The sequence below is a fragment of the Phaenicophaeus curvirostris genome, chromosome 6, assembly GCF_032191515.1.
Source record: "Phaenicophaeus curvirostris isolate KB17595 chromosome 6, BPBGC_Pcur_1.0, whole genome shotgun sequence".
NCBI lineage: Eukaryota > Metazoa > Chordata > Aves > Cuculiformes > Cuculidae > Phaenicophaeus > Phaenicophaeus curvirostris.
Window position 1 is genome coordinate 23,710,975 of NC_091397.1, and position 22,767 is coordinate 23,733,741.

Consider the following 22,767-nt stretch of genomic DNA (forward strand, 5'->3'; position numbering starts at 1 on the left):
CCTAAATACTAACACACACCTCTGTTGAAGCCACAGAACAAAGTAATTTTCATCTTCTCTTATTTTTTTTTTAATTCCATGGAACACAGTCCTAGCTTTTGGTCAGTTTCTAGGAAGGAGATATTACCTTTATTCAGATCACAGCCATATAAAGTTATAGAGCACTAGACAGCATGTCTAGTATGATTTCTACAGCATTAGGGGGACCTCATTTTTACTTAACATTTTAAATTCTCAGAAGCAGGCTGTTCTTTTTGTCTTGTCCATCAGTCTATATGAAAAAAGAGAAACCCTTCTAGAATTTATTTGAACAAAATACTTAACACTATCTGACTGAGAACCAAATTTAAAACCCACACTTTTTTATTATTATTATAAGAGAAAGTTTGATAATGTCTTTTTGAGCAGTCACATAGTCAAGATGGCTAGTACTTCAGTGGTCTGTATAGACTTCTTAAGGAATAATGCATACAAAATTGATTTTATCTAGGCTATTGTACATATTAACTGAAAATTGCCTACCTAAAGTACAATCAATCTTTTCATTTTTGCAGTGCTTGCAAGTATTCATAAGGAAAAATTGCAGGTATGCTGTGTGCTTATATGACACACTTTGAACCCTGGCATCCCCCATACAGTCCAACGGACCGTATAAAATACCAACAAAACCTATAATTTGTTTAAAGTCCACTTGCTTCTTTTAACAAAAATACCTTTTGGCTATAGTGTGGCTACACAAACAGATTTGTCCTTACAAACAAAAAATTCTGAAGTGTTTCTTTCTAATACCACTTACTTTACTGTGTAAAGTGATAGCACATTACAACCCCCTGCCCCCACTGTATTAACAGGAGTTCTGTACTTTTTTTTTTTTTACTTTATGGTGAAAAATAACTTGCAGAAGCAGGTTTTCACATTGTTTGAACACTGATAAGGGTCACAGTTGTCACTCTCCTTTTAATCTAATATAAAAGAGAATTACATGTGGTGGACCAGCTGCAGAGTAAGTGTCATCCCTCACTCATTGTTTGGTTGACAGTTCCATCATCCTCAAGGAGAAGGGCTGTCAAGGGGCATCCCACCTGTGAAGAGATGCTTGGTGTCTACTGATGCTGGAAAATTCAAAGTAATAAATGACCTTAAAATTAGGATTTTTTAGGGTATCTTTTCCCCTATTCAGCCCATATTCTGTGAGGTTAACAGAATAGTGCAAGAATAAGTTTTTGCTTATGAGCTTTACTAGGGATACAACCTAACCCAGAACAGATTTTGAGCCTGGGAGTCAAACATAAATGTGTCCAAATTCATTCTGACAAGGCTGACCTCTTTCCCTTGTCAGCTGTAGGTGTCATCAAAAGATTTTGAAAAGGTTTCAGTTTTTCCCTTAACTGTTAGTAGTTGGTCAATATTCCAAGTTGAGACTCATCTCCAGACTGAAACATCTGAGTTTAGGAGTCTAGACATGGACTATTTACAGGATTCAGTTGCCTGAGCTTCCTCGCCTATTAACATCCCAGTGCCTGAGAATACTCCACCTACTCCTCAGGTGTCTGTTCTAGAAACATGTCTCGAACGGGGTCTAGTGCACCAGCCATACCTGTGTGTATGTCTTAATAACTACAGGTATCTCAAAAGGCACTCAAAATCCCACACTGAGCCTCTAATCAGCACAGGACGTTTGGACCATGGAAGAGTACGTGTTGCTCTGAAGTGGACTCCCAGTGCAGTTTTGGCTAAATCTTCTCTCCTAGTCCACTTACTCAACTAACAAGGCATTAGATGCAGTTGCCCTTGTCAGCATCTGGAATAAAAACTGTAAAATGGGTGGGAGATAGAATCTAAAGCAGATTGATGCTCTTACAGAGCAATACTAAGGACATATCAGGTACCACTTGATGTGTGTGGTCAGTAGAACCAAACCGTAGCACTCGACTGACAGTAATAGGAGAGCCTAGGCAGTGCACATTTAGACACTTGTTCTTTGATTTTAGTTGTGACATAAATACCTTTCTTAATTATGTCAGTAATGACTACACGAGTTTGTGCTCAGTGTGGCTATCTTGTTAAAATCATCTTCTGTTACTCAGCTGTGCATACTGCTTTGGCAGTCTGTGGGACCATGAGTCCTTACAGTGCCTTTCTGCCTCACTGCTCTTAGGAAAACTTTACTTGAAGCTGATGAAGAGAACACCCTCCAGGATAACAGAAAGCAGAGTGTGGAAATGCTCTGTGGGTGCCAAAAGTCAGCATCTGTTTTCTAGCTTTTCTTGCTCTGGTATTGAATCTGAAGTTGGATCATTTTGTGCCTCAACTGAGAAAGCTAATGGAACTGTGCAAGCTTACTACTGTGCACACATAGAAGGTGACTCTGCAGCCTTATAATGTACTGTAGTAAGCTTCTTGGTGGCCTCAGACAAATCTGAGGATACAATTCAAAGCTGATGATGGCGTTTTATTTTCTTATTAGAAATAGGTGGTAGTGTAGCTATATCAATTCCATACCGTATCACCTACCCATGTTGTGTATGGTACATCATTATGTACATCAGAATTCATGCTGTGCAAAACTATAGCAAGTGAATGTCCATTCCAATAACTAAGGTAAAATTAGTGTTGTACTGGAAATATAATGACTACTACAGCACTGCTCCAAGTAGGAAAGCATTGCAGCAATAGATAAGAAAAAAAACTCAACAAATTCTCTTTTACTATTGGTTAATGCTGTATGTAGCATATATAACATATTTAACATGTATTAACTATGTATACTGTAAAGCAAACTAAAAGGACAGAAAGCATAATTTGGTTAATAAGGATTCTGTCCCTAAACCATTCTTTGTCTTGAATCACTTCAAAATCCAGCTGGCACTATAAATTTCCTGCCTGCCTCCAAGTCAGATTGCCAGCTTTGGACAGCAAGCACACGCCTGCTTGTACCAAGCCAAACTGTACTCCTCCATACAGACATCCTGTGCTGGGAAGATTAAGCCCCAGAGGAAAATCTTTCTAACAGTTCTAAAAATACCATCTCTTTCCTTATTCTTCTCTGCCAAAACATATTATTAATATTTGTCCTATGTAAAAACTCCAATAGCATTGCTATTGGGAACTCAGCTGCTCTGAGGCTGAAAATCTACCTAATAAATTCAATAAAAAAGCACAGAGGAGCAAAAAAGACAGTATTATTCCACTGTGCTTCAGGTTCATGAGCATGCAACTGTCATGCAGTTACAGGGAGATAGACAAGATGACCTCAACTGTATGTCTTTACTTCTCTATCAAAAATTGTTATGGTTCTATAATTAGATCAAACAGTCATACTTTCTTCAACCTGCAAGTGGTGCCAAGTGTTATCAGTATGGAAAGGCAGGACATTTAAACCACTCAGGCAGGTGAAGTCACTGTTACTGATAGTATTTTCCTGAGTGCTGATAACGGCTGTTCAGCTAATGCAGTTCATAGACTGCATTGCTGTATTGTAATGATATTTGCACCCTGGAAGACAGCCACATGCTATTGAAATGATGCTTGATAATGTTTCTGTACCAGTTCTGCTTCAATTGACCTGACTGCAGTGTTATCAAAATGTTCAGTTTATAGAACCTAAGCTATATTTGGTGTCTCCTTAATGGAAAAGAAAAAGCGGTCCCTAAACCTAGTTACATTAATGCATAGCTTATAGATGAAACTTCTCTTGAATGAAAGAGAGAATAATTTTGCTTTGAGGGCTCACTTTTATTTTCACTGCTATTTTAAACCTGCAGGTTGCTAATGGACTGTCCTTCACTTCTGCACAAAACAGCCCTCATGTTTGACCTGATCTCCTTGGTGACAGGCTGGATGTAAGCTAATGGGTGGGCTGCAAAGTGAGTTTTTATTAACATAACTCGGAAAGCTACTCTTCCCATTTTTAACACAAAACCATCAAACTCAGAAAGATACAGAGAAGCTTAACGACCCAGCTGTCAACCAGGGGAGTGCTGTACAATACAGTATGTTGACAAATGGCCTACTGATGTGAAGCAAAACCTTTGTGCTTTACTGAGGTCTGGTTAATCAGGGCCGGGTTTGGTAGGGCATCTGATAGGGGAAGTTGCAAAAACAGGATCCTAGTTTGTACTTACCAGCACGTAGCCCGGACCTGTCTACATTAACACAAAATTCAGTGTAGCAGGAGTGGATATATGAATTGAAACTATTGGTTCTGAGACACCTACATTGACTTTGTTATTCAGAGATTTTACTTTGGATGTGATTTAGGCTGCTCACTTGGAGTGTTTTTTTCCACTGCACATATTGTTCAAAGTTATCTGTGGGTAAGTCATTGGTTTAGACTTCGTGTTTCCTTTAGTGGTTGGACCAGCGGTATGCACCCAGGCCAGGTCCTCTCCTGTAGTTTCCCTTAAACGAAAGCAAGACTATGGAAGTGATTGTCTCCCTGTACTTGGCACTGGTGAGGCCACACCTGGAATACTCTATTCATTTTTGGGCCCCTCACTCCAAGAAAGACACTGAGGTGCTGGAGAGTGCACAAAGAAAGGCAATGAAACTGGTGGAGGGTCTAGAGTACAAGTCTATGAGAAGCATCTGAGGGAACTGGGGTTCTTTAGCCTGGAGAAAAGCAGACTGAGGGGAGACTTTATTGCGCTCTACAGCTACCTGAAAGGTGGTTGTACTGAGGTGGGTGTTGATCTCTTCTCCCAAGTAACAAGTGACAGGACAGGAGGAAATGGTTCAAGCTGCACCAGAACAGGTTTAGGTTGGATATTAAGACTGCATATTTCTTCTCCAGAAAGGTTACCAAACACTGGAACAGGCTGCTGAGGGGAGTTGCTGAGTCACCATCCCTGGAGGTATTTAAAAGATGTGTATAGGTATTTCTTAGGAGCAGGGTTTACTGATGGACTTGGCAGTGCCAGGTTAATAGTTAGACTTGATGATCTCAAAGGCCTTTTCCAGCCTAAATTATTCTATGATTCTACACACCAAAGCTGCTCCATGAACCAAGTCAACATGCAGGAAGTGGAGAAAGTTTTTAGGTTTGTTTCAAAAGATCACTACTGCTTTGATCCAAAATTTTAGTGCAAAGATAGCCACACTATCTGAAGAACCTGTGCTTGAGGCCTGATTTTTATTTCTATAATAAAGAAAGAAAAATTTAAATTAAACACAGCTCATTAGCTAATTTAAGTTTCTCATCTCTGTACTGCAAGTAATATCCATTTGCTTTAAGATTCTCAAGTCTCTTGTATGAGTTACCCCAGCTGAAATCATTTGACTATGGAAGCTGTTATACCAGGAAAATGATTACACTGTATTTAAATACAAGGCTCCAGAATCTGACAAGAGCATGCCAGGAACTTGTGTGTTCTTAGAGTCCAACTAATCCCAAGAGCCCTTGACAACTCAACAGAATAATAGACACAAGTTTTATTTCAATTGAAGCGAGATGAAAACAAATGTGGGGGTCCACTGTTGTGCATGAGCATACTTATTTAGAATTCCCATCTGTTTATTTTGCTGGAACTTGCAGACAAAGGGAAAAATAAGCTTAAATTCCACTTAAGACTGTGGCACTATGAGACAATATTCAATCTCTGCCCTTCCTCCAGTAACTTTGAAAATCTTCTTCGTAATCTGCACACTGACACTCATTGTAAATATAATTCATCTCAGTGTAGAGCGCTAGTCAAGCTCCTAATTTTTGCCCAAGGGAGTGGAGAGAATCATACGCAGGTTTTCTATGCAGGATTGAATTTAATCCAAAATTATATGCCAGTGTCACATCATTACATTTCAGGGCAGCCCAACTAATTATCAGATGCAAGATCTGAGGATAAATGAGGTGGCTTAAGAAAATATCTTGGTGAGCAATTAGTGTAAAGAAAAAAGATTCGGTATACAATGAATTTGTGGGTAGGAGTATAATTTCTTGGTAAAGTAATGTACAAAATGGGGTGGGTTTATGCCTATTGTATGAATATCTTGTTTGCTTTGTCACTTTAGTTTTCCATTATTTTGTTGTATCTTGACTCCTTTTCTGTTTATGGGAAATATAAGCATGACATTAATTTCATTATCCTATTCTGCATGCAAGCATGTATTACATTTGCAAATTAAGAAGTGGTAAGGAGAGGCAAATTCAGTAAGAGGGTTTATTATGCATGCATAACCAAGCAAGTGCTTGTTTTAGAATAGTGCATCTGGAACAGTTGTGATAAGGCTTGCCAAGATTCAAGTATGAGTTTTATGAACAGAAATTTTTGAGAAGTAACTCCTATAGAAATTACTTTGGTTCATTGACCTTTGCGTATTTTATCTTGAGTAGTAGCACAAATTGTTATATTCATTATTAAACTGAGTTAGAATCTGAAAGAGATAAACAAGGGACAAATGTGGATATTATTAAAACATATAACTTGTCATAAACACTCATTATTGTAAGTAGCCTCCTTTTTTATGATATCTTAAATAAAATTGGAAAAAAATGGCAAAAAGATGTTTTTCAGTACTAACCATAAAGGCAAAAATCTTGGGAACAAGAATTTTTTACACTCAAACTAATCTAAAATACTTATTCCAGTAAAATCTGCACTTTGCTGTAAATTCCAATATATTAATACCATGCATGAAGTAATGGGACCATCGGTTTACTTGAAGAGATTCCTGAAAATGTTGCTCATTAGCAGGGCTGAGCTGGTAGCAGAGATAGTAGTAACAATATTTCTCCTTATGGCCTCCTATAATGTTGTAACATTATTTAGATTTAATGATGCCAGCTTCTGTTTCTTTTAAAGACACACTTGCTTATCTGAGCTCTGGTTTTAGCTCATAATCCAGGTGGCCTGTCCTTAGTGACAGAATGCTATATGAAGGATACTAATGCAGAAATTAATCATAAAATTTTTAATGCAGAAAATTGCATATGTAATGGAATATTGTGACTTGTAATATCAGTAGACATTTTATGCAATCTATATCTATATTATGGTACAGTTATGTTATATTATATATAATATCATGGTACAATAATTTTAAATACTAACAATATAATAAAGACAATACTGGTAATATTATGTTTATTGATATTAATATCAGTATTAACATGATATTATAAAAAGCATTTTTTATTATTTTACTGTACTAATTATATACTGTTATAATATATGTAGTATTTATGATGGAACTGTACTATAGTTCCATAGTTATACCATATATATATATACATGATACTACATAATCTGTACAGACTATACACTATATAAACAAACAAGCAGAAAGGTTGAAGCTTGTATATAAATATGTGGGGGGGGGGGGTTCACCTAGGTAATTAGTGTGAAGTTTTCCTTTCTTTCATCTTCCATGATAATATTTTCTCTTCCTTCATTTTCTCATCTGCCTTGTCATATGTTGCTTTTGTTTTCCAGCCATCTTCATCATCTTTGTTGCAATTTTCCATGCTTTCTAGATATCCCCTCTCACTATAATTTTTTTAAGAAGTAGCCATGCAGTTCACTGGGCTAAGGATGGAACATGGGGTGCCATTTCTGGTGCAACCACAAACCTCCACCAAATTTATTCATGCCATCTCACTGCTTGGTTTCACTTTTTTCATAGTGCTAGAACCATATAGTCTTGTACTGAGCTCCTCTGTTCTCCTGGTGATTAGTAAATGAATGTGAATAAATGCAATGCCACGTTCCAAACTTGATCAGAAAGTTCACCTTGTATGGGCAAAGTATAAAAAAGGGTACACCAGCTTTGTGAGGAATTGTTTAGCTATTTAACTTCAGGAAGGCATACAAATAACTTAAGGAAGGGCACACCAAGCTTCATTTTTTTTTCATTTTCATTATTTCTTTTTTTTCTTATTTGCTAATATTTTATCATTAAACACACTGAATTTATTCTTGGCTCACAGTAGGCAGCTATGATGCCTCATTCAGCTCTACAGGTTCCAGTATGCAGCAAGGAGCAAACAAGTTCAGTACTGCAAAGTTGAGTATGGTGAGGCCAAAGTCCTAGCACTGCATTCAGTGTGGGAGTCAGTCAGGATTCAGAATGATGATTTGCGTATAAAATATAAGCTTATGCAACTCTATGACAAATAGACTTAGAGATGAAGGCAGAGATGACCATATAAATCACAAATGGACATAGTTGCTTTTTTATTTCCCTGCCTAAAATACAGTAATTCCAGCAAAACTTGTCACAGTTATACTACTAAATTAGGTTATTCTGAATAAAGAAAAATAACTCATACTTAATTCATAGCTGGAATTTACTATATAGAGGTCACTGAACATGGTTGAGTGTCCAGCATTTAAGAGCTGTGTTCCTCTCAAATGAGGAAGAAGAAAATTTGCAAGACAGTAATAACTACTAATATGAAGTTTGACTCTTACTTGGTCACTCCTGTCATGACGCAAATGAAGACCTAATTGTTTTTCAATCACTGTAGACTTGCTTCCCAAATCTTCTAGTTATAGCCCTAATGAATCAAGTCAAAACTTCTGTTTTAGTAATTCTGTAAGGCATAGTACTTGTCTTAAAAAGGGAGAGGAATACATCTAAATACAAGTAGCAAGACCTGAAAAATATTCCCTGGACATTCCTACAGTGCACTTGTATTATTCTGCACATGAGTGGGGGTGGTTGCGAGTACTTGCACTGCTGATAGCGTATGTCCCATCAGACAACTGTTGATATTAGCATGAGCCAGCTCAGACGAATCCAGCTTCCCACTATCGTATCAACTCTCATAATGGCCAATTTTCTGTGGGGTTTTCCTGACAGTATATTGACATGGTAACAGAAAACTACTTGGGGATGAAAGTTAGACCAAAATCACTGGTGATAGAAATGTACCAGAATAAGTTGCTTCAAAACAAAATTTAAGCAGTGAAGTGTCGATGGGATGTATACGAAATAATGAGGTTTAGTGACTGAGGCAGTGGCAAGTTTATTCCAGAGGCAAAGCAGTTAACAGAAGAAGAACATATAAAATAGTTCCTCTAAATTTGTTAATGTACTTGATATGCACACCTTTATTTTTCCCCCATTCATTCACATTAACTCTTCATTAAACATTACATCCATATTGTAAGTACCAACTCTGTCTGAGTTATCCAATAGTTTAGAAATTGCATTTTTTTTTTATTATGGGGATAAACATGACATTACACAAAACACTGTGACCCTGGACCCTCTCACGCTATAGTGATAAATCATAAAGGACTATGCTGCTACTAGAATCATCGAATATCTTGAATTGGAAGGGACCCATAAGGATAATTGGGTTCAATTCCCTGCTCTTTGCAAGACTACCTAAAACTAACCATAAGATTAAGAGTGTCTTCCCAATGAAAACTACTGCTCCTTTGATTCTGCCTTCATACATACAGTTGTGTAACCAAATATTACTCTACTGAAGCCAGTGGCAAGTGACTGATATTATAATCCGATTTTTTTTGTTTGCTGTATTTTATTAAAGAACAGGCATCTTACTATGAAAGTTTTAAATACTGCAAGGAATTGTCTCATCATCAATTCATGCATTGAGTGGTCCATTTTAATTGGATCAAGAGTTAGAGAACTCTCACACTTGTATTCATATTCATTAAGGAAACGCAGCGTCAAATCTCTTATCTAATAAGATTGTGCTCTGTTTTATAACACAGGTGATAGTGCTAGCAGGTTGTCTAAAATCAAAGTTATGGAGTACTTCTGTTCACTTATGTAGCATTAAAATTATTAAACATACAATGCAGAATCACAGTTCAAGCATAAATAAGAATCCAGAGGGTCCTTGATGGAGATAAATTCAGTGTGTTTTTAAGAAGACTCACTCTTAAGAAATGTGACATAGTAAGGCAGGAAATTTAATGTTACTCTTGGAGTTGAGAGCTCCCCATTTATATTTATAATAAGTGAATGTGAAGCCAGAAATACTCTTTCAAGTTGAGAATAACCAGCCTAGCTCATTTTTCTGAAATCAAGAACCTCTAAGGTTTCACTTTGTTCAGTAAGTTCTTGGGACTAATTGACACTCCAGGAAGCCTCATGAAACAGTATTAAGATGTAATCAGCTGCTTGAGTTGTTGTCACAGGAAGCCTCAGGTCTCCACGGCAGCAGAAGTGCTTGTTAAGTCTAGGTAATGTATTCCTAACCAAGTACCTGTGACAGAATTAGCTCTATGTTACACAGTTTATTCATTTGAGAGAAGATGAGGATGGATCATTTTTTAATTTGTTCAACAAAGTATCTGTTTAAGATCTTTTGTGGTCCAGACACTGACATATTTATTTTAAATTGCATGTTGTATTGAACAATGTTGTTCCTAATACCAACAATTATGTGTGGTGAATTCAAGAGCACAATAGATGTTTGGTATCATTTTGGTACCTTATCAATCTTATTCAAAATGCCATAGCAGAAAAAAAATGTAGTCTTTGATTATAAACAGGTACTATGTTACTTTTCAACATCTTGTTTTGCTTTGCTGGTTTTTTTTTAAATCTGCCTCTGCAAAATTACACTCACCCTCCCTTTTAATAATTTTAATAATCTCAAGAAATCCCTTGGATCTATATTTTATCTTCTTTTTTGATTGTTTTGGTTTTCTACTTACTGTGCTTATTACAGCTGGATCTTATGTTCTTATTAGTATCAGTAGCAAAACTTCCATTAGCTCCAGTCACACTGGGCTATTCTAGACCCTGGGTTGGAGACAGGTGGCTGCATCACTGGCTTGTTGTTACCCAGTTTCAGAGGGGGAACATCAAGAGAATTTTGCAACTAGCATGAATACATTTGAGGAGGGGAAGAGGGAGAGGAATATATGTGTGTGTAAATATCCTTCCTTTTTCCATTTGAACTCTCTAGAGCAATCTGGAATTCTATAGAGCAATTTGTAATTCTTTCTTTTTCACCTGGATAATCTCAAGTGCTGAGGAAAGCCAAAGCTTTCAGCAGTCAATGTTTTGGGTTTCTGTTGGGAGAAAAAAAAAACAAACACAAAAAGAGATGCATGGAAAATTTATGCACAAAAATGCCTAAATTCTTTTTAAAAGCATGTAATCAAAAGCTATACAATTTAATGGTAAGGCAGTATCTTATGGGAAAGTTTTAAGAGAATGTGGCTATTATACATATAATTCAAATGTATGATTAGTTCTTACTCTGTAAGACATTTTTCTGAAGTAGATTTCAAATATATATAAGAATATAAATTGACCAATCTGGATTTACTAAAATTTTATTAATATTTTATCATATAATTAACAATTATTCTGTGTTGCTATGATCAATAGAAACCCACTGATATTAGACATCATATTGAATCATTTATGATATTGAATTAGTCTACATGAACTGGCTTTAATAATATGGTATCTACAAAGAAAGAGTCAAACAATATTAAAAGAGAGAAGATGTAAATGTTTAATGTTATTGGTAGTAAAGACTATAAATAGCTATCTGATATGATTAGTCTGTATTTTATGAATAAGGCACTTAATAAAAAAATGGCTCAAACAGCCACAGATTGTGTGATAGCTGTTCCTGTACTCATAAAAAATACTGGATTTTCCTACACAGTTGCTGCATGATCGATATAATTATTATAAAGTGTTTTTAGCTAATTCAGATAAGAAAGGCATTGCATATAAGTTAAATTCCATTGCGTTCTATAGAAGAAAGTTTTAGGTCAAAACGTATAAAGATCTTAAATTATGTCAGGTAGGTTTCATCTGAAAAAAGGTGTCAGACAAAGAAATACAATATCTCACACAATCTATTAAATGCAGTGCTGGAACATGCATTGTACTCTAAAAATTGCAGTTGGAAAAATGAAAATGGTAAGAGATAAACGGAGGACTAAGTCTTCAGATTAATTGATAATAACTCGAAATAAAAGGGGTAAAAGAAATGATCACTTGAGAGGAGAAGAGAGTAGGTAGTATGAAGTAGTGAACAAAATGAAGGAATTGATTTTAAATGGAAGCCAGACAATAATATCACAATCAGATTCACTGAAGGACCCACGTTTGTGCAGAGAAGCATAACTACAAGGAAAAAGTAAGTGAAGTATTCTTCTTCTCCTGTGTAACAGGAGCTGTTCATCTGTCCACCTTAGAAAAAGCATTTCTGTTCTATCTACATTTTAAGACAGTCATATTGAAATCTAAATTCACTGAAGCCTTAGCAGGGAGTCTAGATTTAAAGCAGTCACATCAGTCACCATAACTGCAGAATAGCTGGAAATGTTCTGAGATCCTCTACAATTTTCTGTCTTCTGGGTCTTACCCATGACTCTCTTGGAATTTGCTTTTAAATGCATAGTATGTAATCCTAACAGTAATAAACCAACATACATTTCCACCATTATCCTAAAAATCACTTCAGTCTCTAGAACTGTGTGGCAACCCTGAGAGTTCTGATGCCCTTTGTGTTCTCAGGATGTCCTTGAGTCACATCCTTTCATCAGGGCTGTTGCTCTAGTTACAGAATGACAGGGTTATTTTATGTTTTAACCTGCAAAGTTAGTATTTGGAAATTTTTATTTAATTGCTTCATGCCTGTAAAATACTTCGAAAATAATAAGTCAAATGTTAATCATAGCAATAACATAGGATGTGGATTAATAATGAAGCTCAGAGATAAAAATCAGACATCATCACATATCCTTAAGCACACTTAGTACAACTGTGAATTTTCCTAAATCTTCAAATCAGGTGTAGTTTTCTATTAGGATAGTCAACCAAACCACATCATATGTTCCTCTTCTTAAATTCATCATGCTCTGTCTTAGAATGACACTCCTCTACTTCCATGTGAAGGTTATTCTTAAGTCTGTTCCTCTGGTGATGAGAAACTTTCTGGATTCAAGCCTAAATATAGGCTTTATGTTCCATTTGTTTTTTTATATTTGAGTGTATTTCCCTGTCTCTTTTCTTTTTTGGAAATTCCACATTTGCTGAATTCAAATATTATACCTGTTTTTCATTACATCTGCATCACACTGGTTGGTTAATACATGGGAGCAGGTCCTTCATCATCTGTTTCAGCCAGGGGTTGTTCTGACTCAGGTGCAGGACCTTGCATTTGGCCCTCTTGAACCTCATGGGGGTCACATGGGGCCACTTCTCAAACTTGTCCAGGTCCCTCTGAATGGCATCATGTCCCTCAGGCTTGTCATCTGCAAATTTGCTGAGGGTATTTGCCGAGCTATATCCCACTGATGTCTTTGATGGAGATATTAAACCATACTGGTACCATTATGGATCCCTGAGAGACAGTATTTGTCATTGATCTCCACTTTATCTTTTCATTTTCTGAAATTTGTGATTTATCTTTCTTTCTTATTTATGTTATTTCCATTCTAGTTCTAATGTCTTCATTGAGCTGGTTATTTGTCCTAGAACTTTGTTTCTTCACTGTATGTCATTCCAGGTAGTTTTGTTCACTTAAGGAATATACATTTTGCTAATTGGTTCCTTTAAGCTCTTTAAATATATCCATTTACAATGTGAAATGATATAAACTTTCAAATTCACTTTATTCTAGATATCTGTTAAAATTAAACTGAGCACATACAATTTTGTTCTTAACTTTCAGTTAGGTACCTAATTCCCTTTGCAGGTCAAATCTTGATCACTTTTTCAGAAAATCTAATAGATGCAGCATTTACCTTCCATGAGTTTCCGAAAATGAGGGGAAAATGGTTGGATCACACTGAGGTGTTTGAAAAACGCCTTCTATATCTACAGCAAAGACTTCTAGTGGTTATATGATCCATTTATGAAGTTGAAAAAGTGTTCAGAAAATTTCAAAGTGGAAGTCTCTTGTAAAGTTCCTAAGAAGCAGCAATGTGTCTTAGAATATAAAAGATTTGCTGAAGACCTGAATAGCCCTGCTGGTGTTTTTCTTTGAAATCATACGTTCTATAAGTCTGTCGCCAATCAAATGGAAGTGCATATAATTGAAAATGCTGCAGTAATTGGCCAAGCGTGAATAATATGAAGATGTATTTATTTGCAGAACTTAGGAGCTACCCTCTGTAAGTCAGCTGAGAATAACAGCATTTACTGCTTCTGAAGAATAAGAAAAGAATTCCCTCGTAACGGGTAACTCTGTAATTCCTCACTGTTGAACCCACACTGGCAGAAACTATGCATACAGTTTTCAAGATGGAGAATGGCAGAACATGTGTGAGGTAAATTAAAATGTTCTCTATAGCTGGCTGTTGCAGCTGAACAAAATTACTTGCTCTTTATTCTGTCTTCACAGCTGAACTTCCCTAGCTGATTCTTAGGTGAGGCAGAGGAGTCTTCTCCAGGGAAAAAGTGATGCATTCTGTCACCTGGCTACTGAGTTTTCAAGATCTTTTAAAAATCTATATTGCTGTAGCTGCAGAAGAAAATACATAAGGACATAAAAATTATATGCAGTTATCCCAAGAACTGGTGAATGAGTAAGAAGTGGTGAATGAGCAGTCAAAAAAAAAAATTCTACAGCTGCTGTATCTATGTGTCCACGTGCAGGTCCTGGCCACTCAGAGAAGTTCTGTACCTGCCCAGGCAGTTCTACAGATTTTCTTAAAAAAAAAAAATATTTAGAAGCGCTAACATGAATGCAAATATGTATTACAGATTCAAATCCAATTTTTCTGATTTAAGCATGTAACTGACTTTTACATCTCTTACCCTTACTGTTCTGCTCATGGTTTTCCCAAGTACATCTATATCTTTCTCAGATTGTGGAGACCAAAACTGCATCAAAGGCTACATCTACACTTTGATCTGTCTCAACAAGCAGGACTGGTGTCTTAGGCCCAGTGATGTAGGAAAAAAAGTCAACCTCACTGCATCCCAGGGTGAACAAGTTGTGTCCATACTTGGCCTAAGTCTCCTCAGGTCTGTATGGTACCCTTGGGTATAATTTTTATATTTGTTTGTGTTTCAGTCTTTCTGAAAATGTCTGAGGTCTATGTTAAACACTGCCTGGGTAGTTTTTTTGTGGCGTGCAAGTGTTGCTTGTATTGGAGAAGTCCATGAGGTGGGTATGCCTGGGGGAATGCAGTTTGATAGCTGTTGGAAAGCTATGCAGGACATGGAAAGCCTGGTGAAGTCTCATACTTGATGCCTGTAGGGTCCCTGAACTGGATGTAATTCTAGAACTGCACTCATTTTTTTAGGTCAAAGAGAACTAGCAAGTTTACTCCAAAAATGGAAGCCTGAGAATGAACTATTGCATATGGAGTGGGGATGATGGAGGGACAGGTTTCAGAAGCCAAGTTATTTGCTGGTGTAGATGTACCCAGTAGTATTTCACAGCTGACATTTCACCAATGCTGAATCAAGTGCAATGATTACCCTCAGCATCTTACACATAAGACCACTATTAACATGTCAGAATGTGATTTGCCTTGACTTTCATTTACTTTCTTTTCCACTTTAACATCCTAGATCTTTTCACTTGCATTTGTGTTTACTCAGCTCTTCACAATCTGCTATTGGTGAATGTGACTTCCTATCTGAAGTGCAGCAATTGATGCAAATTTTGTTGAATTTTATCTTGCTGACTTCAGACCATATCTCAAGAGCAATACAGTAGTTTTGAATCCTGATCTTAATCCCTAAAGCATTTGTATGCCCTGTGCTGTTAATTAGTACCATTTATAGATGCCATACATGATCACAGTGTATTTTGTCATCAAAGTCACTAATGAAAATGTACTTAAAATTCTTAGATGTGGAATATAATTCTTTAGCTTATTCATGTACTTATGTTTGCCCTACTTCTCCTCTAACCTCTAGTCTGAGCATCCCCAAGATGCACATCAGCAACTGCATCAGTATTTAACACTTGCACTCATATCTAATGTGGTTCACAGAATCATATTTAAGTTATCAATCTCTAACAAATCTGATTGCTTACATCCCCAAAGAGGAAACTGTCTGTCACTTACTGAGCTCTGCATTAATGTCAGTTAGCTTCTGTCACTAATTTTTCATTTCAATTTAGAGACAGATAGCCAAAAATGAGCTAATGATGTTATGTTTGCCTCATATTCAGTTTACAAGAATTATGCATTTACTCCACCATGTTCGTACAAATCCATGAGTTTATAGAAAACTGCCTCTGAAAGTTTTACTGTAGCAAGTGACCTACTTTTCACCTTACTCCATTTGAACATAGCACATATATTTACTGTCAGTTATTGAGGCGAGCAATGTGGTATTGGCTTGCCTAGATCAGCATACTTTAATGGCCATCCAGTCTATTAAATATCTCTTACAGACTCTGGATTTAATAAATGATCTTTAATTGACTACATGTCAGTGGCAACATTCTAGAAAACTCAGTTACATGGGATTTTTCATTGATTTTCCCTATATTAGAAAATGAAATGTCAGATACCATTAATTGCATTTTCACAATAAGAAGCATACTGCAAGAGTAGTTGCTAAGTGAAAGCACTTGCAATCTAATGTGCTATAGAGGTATTCTTTTTGAATTAATTGAGTATATATACATTTATTACAGTTATATGCCTCTGTGGGCCAAATTGATGTGAATGTAATTACAATCTCTACTATGGAAACAATTTTCAGGCTTCTAGGTAAAAAATGCATTCAGGTATATTCTGCACTCATCCTTGCACAGTATACTGTCTGCATCCAGCAACATAGAAGGTGGTTGACCTGTGCTTTCTAGTTCTTAGTTACAAAGACTGTATCATCCCTGTCATTAGCTTGCGCTTGCCGTTGCCCATGGCTCAAAGACAAAACTGCTTACTTGTGTTATCGTATAAGTATACATATGTTTACACAAGCTACATGTCATTAGTAATTAGCATGTGATTCAGTATCAAGTTTATGAGACTATGACATACATATTCATTACCATTGGTGGTCCCCACTTCAAAATACATTGGTGCATCTTTCCTTCGCTCCTGCATTTGCATTGGTATAGTCAGGCATTCCTGTCCACCTATGTTTTCTACAGGTGTAATTCTACAGATGTTCTTTCATGATTACCTTTATTAAGCCAGAATTGACCACCAATCTCTATAGTCCTAGGGAGATGATATTAGCAGTCTGGATGTGAAAATTCATTGACTATGCACAATTTACTGTAGTGCTAGAAGTTCCTATGCCTTTGTAGAGAAAGAAAAATCCATGACCTTTCTAAACTATGTGATACTGCATTCAATTTCCCTGCATCTGATCGATAAGCAAGCAGGAAATTATATCTTTTGCCATGGTAGACAAGCATAATTAAGCAATAAGGCAATGGAGGTAGCTGTGATTATCTTAGGATGCACCTGGGAGCTGCCTTGTTGCTATTTTAAAACATCTTTATACTAAGGGAACTGTATTAATTTCTGCTGAGAAAGATAAAGTTGGCAGTTTGGAATGCTCACAAGCAGCAGTTTCGGTTGTGCTTCATAGAGAGTAATGTGATGTGTAATGTGATGTGTTCACCCCAAACAATTAGGCTTCTCCTTCAGCAGAAGTGAAGATGGAGCAGGCTGTAAACATTTAATTGACAGTTCAGACCTAGGGAAGAAAAAAAAAAACTACAACCCCCCCCCCTAAAAAAAATTGTGCTTGGCTGGCTGCCAGTGAGTGCAAAACTCACATTTTAACCAGTTTAGAATAAAAATATATTACCCTTGACTGTTGACTTCCAGGGAAGACATCTTCGCATAATTAATGCTATTGCATCCACATTCTAATTTGTGAATTTTAATTATACGAAAGGCCTGGTGAATAATTAATGTTAATAAAACAATGAGTCTGAAGCATAAGCTGAAAAGTATCACTTTTTAATGGGCTTTATAGGTTCAAATAAGTAATGAAAGACATTTAACCGTTTGATTGCTAGAATATTTCTCCCTGATACAATTAAGTATTACCCACCATTATTGAGCAGCCTCTCAAGTGGAGAAACATTAGCTCAGGCTGGCTGTTTTCACAATTGGCCAGTTTGAGTATTCCACAGTATACTAACCCATCTGAGCCATATGCACTCAGCAAAGAGACTTATTTGGATGTTTTAGCTGTGGGAGGGACTGACATGTCATTGCCACCATCTGTAAGATGCAAAATCAAAATTCTAGGCACAAAATCCTTCTTTGACCTTCTGTCTTCAAGCAGGTCAGTTCATGCAAGTTTCATGCAGAGATATAGAATTGAATATAAAGAAATACGATATAGAATTCATTATCCCCGAGTTCAGCAATCTAAGAATTAAGAATGTAAGCCAGGTTAGTAATTTAGAAACTTGCAGTGGTCAACAGAGAGAGATGGCACCTCAGGAGAGTTTCATCTCATCCTAAAATAGGTTTTTGAAATAGATAGCATTAATCTCCATTTGGCAGTGGCTATCATTTTTCTGCTTTTTTTTTACTGAAGAAGCTTAGGATACTGCCTTAAACCATACACCTGACTTCTGGACTTCGGTGAAGTTAATTTCACTAGCGAAGGCAGCCTCTAAACTACTATGTGAGAAGGGCCTACACTCACCAACCTGATGGCATAAAGACCAGGGCAGAGCTACCTGAAGCTCAGTGCATCCCATTGAGAAATAGCAAACCTGATACTTGTTTAAGTCTCAGACTTGAAACATGATGCTTGTTAAGAAAGTTGTTCCTCTTCTGAAAAGCTCAAAATGTTCATTCATGTTGATTAGCTGTGCCAAAGGCTTGCCTTCACCCTTGTGTGGTCCCTGTAGCAATGCTGGACAGTGTGATGTGCAAGAGGCAGGGTGTCCCAGATGTACAGCGTGTCCTGGGTTTGGTGTACTCAGAGTCTGTCACACAAAGAAGATGAAAGAAGATGTAGATAGCAGACAGCACTGACTGCATAGCATGAAAAGCCTGGTGGTATAAAGTACCCATTTCTTTCGATGAGTAAAATAATACAGCAAATGATGAATTACTGAAATTCCTGGCAATATATTACATACACTCAAGTAATATAAATTTGTCAACACACATATCAAATAAATTGCTTTTACTAACCTTTTGTCCATGTTTTCCCTGTCAGGAATTTGCTCTTTAAACTCTTAATGTAAAACATTTAAGAAAGTGTTGTAATAATAACTATGTAATGAAGGCCTTGTAAAAGAAATACAGTTGGCAATGGCTGCTGCCAATTTTTAATATCAAACTCCTTGTTTAAGTGCATAATTTGTACCTCAGTAACTTTTGGCTTCTATGTCTTAATTTTTCTAATTTAAATTTTCTAATTCCTAAATTTCCTAATATAAAATGTTGAAATTAAAGTATTCGACTCCCCAGAGGACCCCTTTGAGTCGTTAGGGAGTCATGGAGGGGGACTATGTAGGAACTAATTGTGTTTTCCCTATTTTCATCTGTGTTTGCCTGAGCCCAGACATGACCTATTGCTCTTGTCATTGGCTGTGGTCTGTGTTGGGTGAGTGACAGTTACATTCAGTGTGGGTGGGCTGGATGACGTGTCCCCTCATGCTGGCATGGGGAAGGGACAGAATGGCACAAAAAAGGCTCCTGCTGAGGTGGCTCTGCTCCAGGGAAATCTCAGTCAGCCACAGCCAGCTGCTGCCTAGCTCCACTGAATATTTCATAGAAAGTAGAAAGCAGAACACACAAAAAGTCTGCCTTAGTATCAGGCTAAATCTAGAAAGAGCAGACACATGTTGGTCCAAACTGTGACAGTGCTGGAACAGTCAACAGACTAGCCCTGCATCAGTCCACCTGGTGGCTTCTGTCTTCTTTACTTCTCAGCTCTACCTGCCCAAGAGCTAGGCAGTGTCTTGACAGTGTTCCTCTAAATCCTGTTCCTCTCTTTTTTTCTTACTACAGTACCTGGAACAAGTAGTAAGAATGATTATTCAAGAAATACAACAATATTATTAAAGCCAATTTAAGATCACAGCCTTCTTTCCATGTACTTTGATGCTAGGGTGGAGTCTGCTGATCTATCAGTCCTAATTAGTCTAGTGTTTTTAATGTGGATGAGAAAAACAGCTGCTGAAGCAAGAGATTACGATCTATAGCAAAGTGTCTTCCTTTGCTTCTGCTTTTGCAGGACTATGCTGAGAAGGAGAAAGCTGCAGCCAAGGCTCTGGAGGATGTGAAGGCCAACTTCTACTGTGAACTATGTGACAAGCAGTACCACAAACACCAGGAATTTGACAATCACATCAATTCTTACGACCATGCTCACAAGCAGGTAAACCTGACATATGTCCATGAATGTTACAGTAGCCCATCTTCTTTCCTCATTGATTTTGGGAGCCTTCTAAATTCACTGAAGTAGAAGACAATTTAACGTTTTAGAATTTTGATTCAACATGCTTTCTCTCATTCAAATAAAATGTAAAATAATCATTGTTTAAATCTCAACTGCAATTTTTTTAAGGCTTTGACTGAAAGATGAAAGTCTATTTTTTTAGATAGATGCTTCATACCAATATTCCCCAGAATTTGATATATTTAAATGTGTAATTGCTTATAAACTAGCAATAGGAGAAGGATCACTTCCTTAAATATCCAGATCCCTCTGTTTTGGATGCAGAAGGCATACGACCATGCTGTTTCAAGGTGGTCGTGGCAGAAAAATATTTGGTTGGGGTTTTGTTTGTTTTTTTTGAAAAAGCATATGTTTCAGAGTTTGAAATCCGTGTCACATAATTTTTCTCAGGGTGGAATACATTTTGCACGCCGATCACAATGTAAACTAACAGCTATTTTTGAATAGCAAGGTACTGGATTCTTGGGAAAAGATGATAGGTGCTAATTGTTTGTCATTAGATTTTTATCAGCTTCATCATATCTATATGTGATAGGTCTATCCTACCCATCCTTCTATGTATGCTTTCTGCATCCCGGTTTTCCTCAAATTTAAGTGAAATCCATATTTCAGTTGGCATTATGGAAAGAAAATGCAATTAATTCACATAAACACTTCAAAATTCAAGAAAATTGTTTGGAAAGTTCAGGAATGAGCATTTCTGAACTTCTGATGAACAGATCATATGTACTTTTTTCCGTTGTCTTTCTACGTGCATTACACAGTTCAAGTACTCATGTATTGTGTATATTCAAGCTGCCGAGGTATTGGTGTCTTCTGGATGATCACACTTTCGGGTGCATGGGGGTCAAGAACTACCTTGCAAATATATGAATCATTTAGAAGATGCCAGTATTTCTGACAGAGGACTAGAATTAATAAATGTTGTATAAAACAAACAGTACTAGAGGCAAAACTCCTCACTCTCAGTGCAAATAATCTTATTGTCTTTTATTTTATTATAGAAGATGTAAATCAACCTGGAATTTTTATGAGCATTCATCACAACATTGCATTAACAAACTGCCTAGCATCTGCCCACCCATCATGCTGAACCATTCTGATGAAATCAAGCATCCCAGAGTCAGCTTTCCATGGGTATTAATGGGACTCTTCTGGCCCATCACTGCCAGAGCTAGATTCATTTAATGTATTTATGTATTAAATAAAGAGCAATCCTCACATCAGTATTCCTTGAATTAATCCATAAAAATAGTTACAATAATACAAAACAAATGTTTTTCCACATCCTAAACATCTGACTCTAATCCCTATAAATCCTCATTTGCTGCACAAAGAACTTTTTTCACCCTTCAGCTGTCTTTTCTACTCATCAGAAATGCATCTGAACTCAAATGGATCCATTTGTGCCATTCCCTTTTCACACCTCCCCTGCAAAAAACAGCGTATGCAAAATAAAACAGCCTGCTTCATGCACCATCTATGATTGGGTTCTGGGACAAGGAAGGTCTTGGCAGCTTTCAGTTATAAAAGGGAATGTTTAAGCAATAAAACCCTTTTTAAGTTTTAGGTAAATTGACTGCTTTAATAGCTGCCAGGCAGTACTGAGAACCAATAATCTGCATGGAAATGCACTACAGATATAGAATATCACCTGGCAGTACACCCCATCCTGCCCTTTCAGATATAGTTCAGAAGCTCAGCTATAACAAGATTAGCTAGCTACCCTCCTGATGTGACAGGGTAGTTCAGTCTCTTCTCCCCTCACACTTCTTGACTGCTCAGCCAAGGCTGGGAACAGCATTAGTTTGCTTTTAGGAACAGCATGGATGTGCTTTTTTTCCTCTGACTTTTATAGCTGGTCACAGAAGAGCCTTTATTCTTCTTGATTTTATCAGAGTAATCTTCAAAGAAAACAAGTTAATTTATGTTCCCCAGGGCTCAGTGATGGGTCCAGCCCTGTTCAATGTCTTTATCAATGACCTGGATGAAGGCATTGAGTGCACCCTTAGCAAGTTTGCAGACGACACTAAGCTGGGTGGAAGTGTTGATCTCCTGGAGGGTAGGGAGGCTCTGCAAAGGGAACAGGCTGGACCGCTGGGCTGAGACCAATGGGATGAGGTATAACAAGGCCAAATGCCAGGTCGTGCGCTTGGGGCACAACAACCCTATGCAGTGCTGCCTGGAGGAGAGGGACCTGGGTGTGTTGGTTGACAGCCGACTGAACATGAGCCAGCAGTGTGCCCAGGTGGCCAAGAAGGCCAATGGCATCTTGGCTTGTATCAGAAACGGCGTGACCAACAGGTCCAGGGAGCTTATTCTCCCTCTGTACTCGGCACTGGTGAGACCGCTCCTTGAATCCTCTGTTCAGTTCTGGGCCCCTCACCACAAGAAGGATGTTGAGGCTCTGGAGCAAGTCCAGAGAAGAGCAATGAGGCTGGTGAAGGGGCTGGAGAACAAGCC

The 22,767-nt window shown here is 37.3% G+C and overlaps 1 protein-coding gene across 3 annotated transcripts in view; it reads left to right on the top strand.

Moving 5' to 3' along the window:
* The window catches only part of ZNF804B (zinc finger protein 804B), a 238,212-nt gene that overhangs the window by 183,732 nt on the left and 31,713 nt on the right, over positions 1 to 22,767 (top strand). For all 3 annotated transcript variants that reach the window (XM_069859577.1, XM_069859578.1, XM_069859579.1), the window contains exon 2: positions 20,080 to 20,223. In XM_069859577.1, coding sequence (XP_069715678.1) covers positions 20,080 to 20,223 — 144 coding nt within the window. The remainder of the gene's footprint in view (positions 1 to 20,079; positions 20,224 to 22,767) is intronic.